Source organism: Octopus bimaculoides, chromosome 30 (assembly GCF_001194135.2).
Source record: "Octopus bimaculoides isolate UCB-OBI-ISO-001 chromosome 30, ASM119413v2, whole genome shotgun sequence".
NCBI classification, from domain to species: domain Eukaryota; kingdom Metazoa; phylum Mollusca; class Cephalopoda; order Octopoda; family Octopodidae; genus Octopus; species Octopus bimaculoides.
In genome coordinates, this window is record NC_069010.1 from 6304542 (window position 1) to 6311424 (window position 6883).

A 6883-nucleotide genomic window follows, 5' to 3' on the forward strand; every position below is an offset into this window, starting at 1 on the left:
GGTTGTTGTTCGTGCCATCTGTAACTTTAACTAAGTATTTCCGATCTCCTTGCAAGCATGCACATCATTATTATTATTATTATTATTTCTCCACTAAATATCCTGTACCTTGCTTTACCATTTACTTGCGTTAATATCCGTATATTAATATAATATATTACTAGGCTATGATGCTGTATTTATTTTTATATTTACTTTCTTCACTTTATATTAGTAAGTCATTAGTTTTTTCCTTAAGGAGAAAATTTTTTTAATATATGATGAAGTCTCTTGATTATCTCCCATCCTCCACATTTTAATTAGCTTTTAGTTTACGACTTCAGCTTGCTTTACTGTGATCCATTTTGCCCTCCTTCCCACCCATTTTAATCATTTAATTTAAACCTTTAGCATTACATTTACAGCCCTCTCCCTCTATAACTCTATATAAACAAGCATTCTTACTTCTAACGGTCACTTACTTGGCCATATAATATTATAGCTCGTAAGTTACCTCATCATTTTGCATTTGTCTTGCTTCTATATGTTGGTTCCCTGACGATGAATATATGTGGAATTCCAGTAGCTCTTACTTCTTTGGAGTAGAGTACACATATATTTTGAAACATGTGTAGTAATTAAAGGAACTTTTATTTATATGCGTATTGCTCCATTTATTGTTATTATTCATATCTACTCAAAATGCATCACTTCAACTTGGTATCTCTTTAAACGGGTGTGATATCCTGGATTTTTGTGTAATTTTTGCTACCCATGGTAACCATTAACATATTTATGTTGTCAAAGGTTTTTTTAAACTGAGATAATATTAATATATACATAAACTAATACATACATACATACATACATACACACATAGATACACACATGTACACACATCTACATGCATCTGATTGGATGGATGAGGTGTCTGTGAGTGACCTTCATCTGGAGGCAATTCTGTGACATGTTAATTAACCCATAACTGGGGGTAAGAGCAGATCTGGGGACAACAGTGGCTAAGAGGTGGTTCTGCAGTCATCAAACAACTTGGAACTCCCAAACCACAGCCCCCACAACCAGATTCAGTTCAAAGTCATATCCAGGACACTGTTCCAGTATCTATACATATATAGCTCAGTTTGTGAGTGTGTGTGTGTGTTGCATCTATAGAAATCCACACCTTACAAGATAGCAATCTGGGGGTCGCACCAATGGATTCCTCATCGCAAATAAAAATGGCAGTCACCATTTTGTAAGTGGTTCGTTCTAGTATCATGAAGGTAATGGGAAAACTCGGCGCTCCTGAACCTAGATACAGTTTAAGATCAGACCCAGGAAAATGTAGCAATTAGAGTGTAGGGATGGGTGTGGGGGCAACATAATGATAATAGTAGAAACTATGCCAAAACAACATAGTGGCTGAAAAATAAGAACAAGGTGTCCTGCTAGATCAAGCCTTACCTCAGGGCTAAGCAACATCAAACACTATACAAAAAATTGAGTAATATTTATATCATGACACTTAAATATGCTGTTGTTGTTCTTGTTGCAGCTTCCTTCAAGCACAAAGTATGTGAAAGTTGAAGTGACTGGAAATGGTTATGTTCTTGTTCAGGTAAGCTTCTGGTTTTGTTCTCTCTCTCTCTCTGTCTCTGTCTCTCTCTCTCTCTCCTGCTAGCATGGAAAGCGGACGCTAAACGATGACGATGACGATGATGATGATGATGATGGGAAGAACCCTTTGGTGAAAATCCCATTAAAAAATATTAGCTAGGACAAAACTAATGTAGTTTGGTGACAGTGTACATTATCATCATGAAAAATCCATTTCTTCGCACTACACTGATCTGGTCAGTTTTGCTGAATGTCCCCCCTTAAAAGCTTCAAAACTCCACTGCAAAACTTAATTGACAGTCTGTCACCCGTAATTTGACAGTTCGACAAAAGACCCGAATAGAATTTTCAAAAAAATTTAGTCCTGAGATCAATTTATTTGACTTTAATTTTTTAGGTAATTGCTCTAGCATGGCCACAGTTCAATGACTGAAACAAGTAAAAAATTTGATCAGACACACGCACATATACACACAACCATATTTGCTATGTCATTTATTTTGGTCCTGTCTTTTCCGATAGGTGAACTGGCAGTATAATTTGATCCCTGAGGAGAAAAAGTCTTATTTGTCCATCAATATGTCAAAGAGGCTGTCCCTTCCGGAAACTGCTGAATACGATGCCTGTGTTAAGTAAGTATGAATCAGAGATCCTCCCCTTTTTACCTTTCAAGCATTTGACTAATAATACCTTTATGTTCTTGTTTTTACTTAACCATCACATATACTTTAACCCTTTAGTGTTCAGATTGCTCTGTTAAATATAATACTTTTTCACTCAAATTGTTTTGAATTAATCATGCATTATGTTATAGCTTTGAGGTTTCAATGATATGATTGTTTTTATTTTTAGAATGTCAGTGTAGGTTAGGTGTGAGAGGCTAGATATGGCCAGTTTGAATATAAAACATATAGAGTATATTGGGGCGGATATGGCCGGTTTAAACACTAAAGGGTTAAAATGCATCTCTCTCTCTCTTTTTTCTTCTTTACATTCAACCCCCTTCATGATTGTATTTCAACCTGGCCTCTTTGCAATTACAGGTACACAGGAAAAGAAGATACTGGAATGGTATTAGTTTCAATAAACACTCTGTCTGGATTTACTGCAAATTCAGTGGATCAATCAAGCAACTCCTTAATAAAGAGGTCAGAAGTGGAAGACAACAAAGTTGTTGTCTATCTGGACTCCGTATGTATTCCTCCTTCTACTGTCAGCTAGTTATATCTCTCTACCACATACTTTCATTGTTTTATCTTTTGATTATTTCAGTCATCAGACTGTAGCCGCGCTGGAGCAGAGCCTTGGGAAACTCAAACCCCAGTGTCTCTTTGGTCAGCTGAAAGCAGTTTTAGCACAAACTTGGCAGACACGCATCTCATACCCAAATCTTCAGTGATAATGGACTGAACTGAACCGTAACTAATCTGCGCATCCTCTGATAACTCATGGTGGTTCGACGATTTCCCCCTCACAGCTGCATGCACATCTACAATGTTTTTCTCGCTTCTGCAGGTTTCAGGTCTCCCAGAAAGTTTGTTAATATCGACATTTTTGCAGATATCTTGGAAATGTCTGAACCACTCGTACACTTGTGTACAGCTCATACACTCCACTACATACACTTTCTGCAACTTTGTGTAGGCCTCTGAGCAGGTATCACCATGATAACTTTGTCGTGGTCAATGTGACGATCACACACTACACACCTTCCTTCCAAGCACTACTGTAAACAGCAAAAGTGACCGAAAACATCAAAACTTAGTGCGCTTGTATGGCAGAGTCCACGGTCAGTCTGTGCTAAGTGGTCTTACTCTGCATGCTTTAGCTTTGTTACTATGGCAACAGTCCTGATATTTATTTATCAGACCTCGTATTATCATATGAGGTGGAACAGGACAAATGCCTTTGATCATTGGGGGTACAAAACTGGAGCTGACCTATTAACCCCTAATTTCATATGTGCTGGCTATGAACCCCTAATTTTATATGTAGGCTATTGACCCCAAATTTCACATGTTGACTATTAACCGCTAATTATATGCATATTGGCTATTGACCCTAATTTCTTATGTTGCCTAATTTCATGTGTTGGTCATTGATTCCTAATTTCTTTCATGCTGTTCATTGACCCCTAATTTCATGTGTTGGTTGTTGATCTTTAATTTCATGTGTTGGCCCTTCTTCATTGTTATTTCTATTACATTGTAGTTACCAAATGGCAAACAATCATGCTTCCCTGTGAAAATGGACCTTGATATTAATGTGGAAAACATGAAGCCCCAAGTTGCTGAAGTAGTCATGTATTATCAACCAGGTATGTCTCATTGTCATGTCATTAATCAACTACTTCATGTCACTCGTTAATTCATTAATCTTGTGTGGTTGTTAGTCCTACCTTCTTTTCTAGCTCTTCTCAATGCCAATAGGCTGTTAGATTGTGTACTGATGACTCATTATAATTGTTACTTCACTCATTAGTCGTCATCATCATTGATTTAACATTCACTTTTCCATGTTCACATGGATCAGATGGAATTTATTGTGATAGATTTTCTATGACCAGATGCTCTTCTTGTCACTGTTAGCTAGGGCATTGTTATAGTAGGGGGATGCTTTATCAAATGTTTCTTTTGAAGATGATAGATTTGATATCCTCTAATGGATGTTGGCTAACTGGTTTTTAAACACCATAGCTTGGTTGACAGGATTGTTTGTGTATCATCATCATCATCATCATCGTTTAACGTCCGCTTTCCATGCTAGCATGGGTTGGACGATTTGACTGAGGACTGGTGAAACCGGATGGCAACACCAGGCTCCAGTCTAATTTGGCAGAGTTTCTACAGCTGGATGCCCTTCCTAACGCCAACCACTCAGAGAGTGTAGTGGGTGCTTTTACGTGTCACCCGCACGAAAACGGCCACGCTCGAAATGGTGTCTTTTATGTGCCACCCGCACAAGCCAGTCCAGGGGCACTGGCAACGATCTCGCTCGAAAATCCTACGGGAGCCAGTCAGGCGGTACTGGCAACGGCCACGCTCAAAATGGTGCATCTCATGTGCCACCCGCACAAGAACCAGTCCAGGGGCACTGGCAACAATCTTACTTGGCTTGCCGGGTCTTCTCACGCACAGCACATTTCCAAAGGTCTCGGTCAGTAGTCATCGCCTCGGTGAGGCCCAATGTACGAAGGTCTTGCCTCACCACCTCAGCCCAGGTCTTCCTGGGCCTACCTCTTCCACGGGTTAAGTGAGATTCTCATTTAGTTTATTATAGGATTTACACGAATGTGAATTTATGTCTGGAGAAACATGTAAGACATCAACTTTGCAAAAATTAGTAGATACAGTAATTTTGAGGTTTAACTGACTAAAAAGTATATCTGACAGAAAAAGGGGGCAAAGATTTTGGTTTTATTACTACATTTTTCATTCCACCTTTTGCATGCATTGACCTTCATGTTTTTCCTCTTGTTCCTTTCTCATATTTTCTTGTAGACCAGCATCCTAGTTTATAAATACATCTAACAATATGCATTGATCCAGAAATAGTGCTTGGAGATACATGGCATGTTATGTAAATCTTCCAAATTATTGTATCTCTACAGCAGTAGTTTTTTTTTTGTAAATTGTGTATGTTAGATGATATTTTGGTGATCTTACAGTATGAGTCCTAAATATCGGCCTTTTCTGTAAAAAGGGGAGAGAAACAGGGAAACGACATCATAAAAGCGAAAGATATACAGAGAGCACGATTTATTTTGAAGGGTTTAGGGTTAGGGTTAGGATTACGGAATTCCGTCCCTAACCCTAACCCTAACCCTAAACACTAACTGTAACCCTGACACTAAAACCCTAACCCTAACACCGTAGTGAAGATCATGCGGGTGTTACAAAAAAGGCCGATCTTTGGTAAAGATCGCCGAAGACACTTTTTACGGAAAAGGCTGATATTTAGGACTCATACCGTAAGGTCGCCGATATTTTTCGTCTCACTGGATGGAGAGCTTTTTTTTTGTTGAACATATGTATAATGGAACAGTAAACTATATATATGTATATTTTCTTTTTTATTTCTAGACCAAAAAGCAGAGACAACTTACTCAATATCAGATCTCATCACTGAAAGAAGTAAAATGTCACCACTTATTGGTCCACCTCTTCCATCTCTTCCTCCACCTGTTCGTCCACCCTTTGATCGCTTTCCTGAAATTAATTAATTCTAGATGAGTGAGGAAGGGTTGCAGTGCAGATGATAGAAACACTGACACTTAACTCCCATGATGATGATGGAAATTTTCTGTCAATTTGAACTCTTACCGAAATGTGATGTGAAACACTTAGTAATACATAGCTCTATATATTGTGTACTTTTGCCCCTTATGTTTTATATATAGATTCTATTTTCTACAGCTGGGTAACATGGTAACTGACCAAAAAGTCTGTCAGTCACACAATGACTAAAAGAAATTTATTGCAATCAATAAAAAATTTGACCTTTTTGACTTGCCATCAATTTCAATCGTCTTAGATAAACAACCTTTCTTTATTTTTATCCTTTTTCTATCTTTCTGTCCTTTTTCTCTCTAACCAAGCCTCACACATATAAATTCTAAATGACAAAGAACATCTCAAATAACCACTACCAAAACATCCTCTTTCCAAAACCCAAGAAAAATTCAACTCCAGGTTTTTTTTTCAACTAATTCTTACGTATGAATTTTCTATAAAAAAATAAACATTCATGATGAATCTCTAAAAGGGACAAAAATGCTAAATAAATAGTTTTTATCAAAATCCTGACTACTTTCTTTTTCTTAATTTATAAAATCTGTACACCACTTCTAACAATCTATATATATATACACCTACTTTGATTCCTTGGTAGGTTCCAGCCAGTATTGGCCCAGGCCATGTCTAACTTAATAGCACCACCTAGCAAAGTCATTCAAATCAAGAATTGGACAACATGGTCCACTCAAGTAGAGAGCTATTGTTTATAGAGACATATCCAGGTGTAGGAGGTTTATCCGGGATTTTTTGAAGGAATTTGTCCAAAGACTTCTTGAACTTTATGAGGTCTGTCTCTTGCTTTCATGTATTTTGGTGTAATGTTAAAGAGAGCGGGCCCAATTGAGGTGAAATAATTGTGCCGTATTGTTGTTATGTGATGAGAGTATGATTTTTGTTGTGGGCAGATAACACAGGACCCAAGTCTTGGGAGTATCTCAAAGGCAATGCCAACATCATTTGGGCAATGCTGATGGAATATTTTCCACATCATG

The 6883-nt window shown here is 37.8% G+C and overlaps 1 protein-coding gene across 1 annotated transcript in view; it reads left to right on the forward strand.

Annotated features, from left to right (window-relative positions):
- Positions 1 to 6395, forward strand: part of LOC106871818 (CD109 antigen) — a 28311-nt gene extending 21916 nt beyond the window's left edge. The window contains exons 9-13 of the mRNA XM_052978111.1: positions 1535 to 1597; positions 2119 to 2228; positions 2640 to 2787; positions 3808 to 3913; positions 5679 to 6395. Coding sequence (XP_052834071.1) covers positions 1535 to 1597; positions 2119 to 2228; positions 2640 to 2787; positions 3808 to 3913; positions 5679 to 5818 — 567 coding nt within the window. The 3' untranslated portion in view covers positions 5819 to 6395. The remainder of the gene's footprint in view (positions 1 to 1534; positions 1598 to 2118; positions 2229 to 2639; positions 2788 to 3807; positions 3914 to 5678) is intronic.
- Positions 6396 to 6883: the final 488 nt, after the last annotated feature.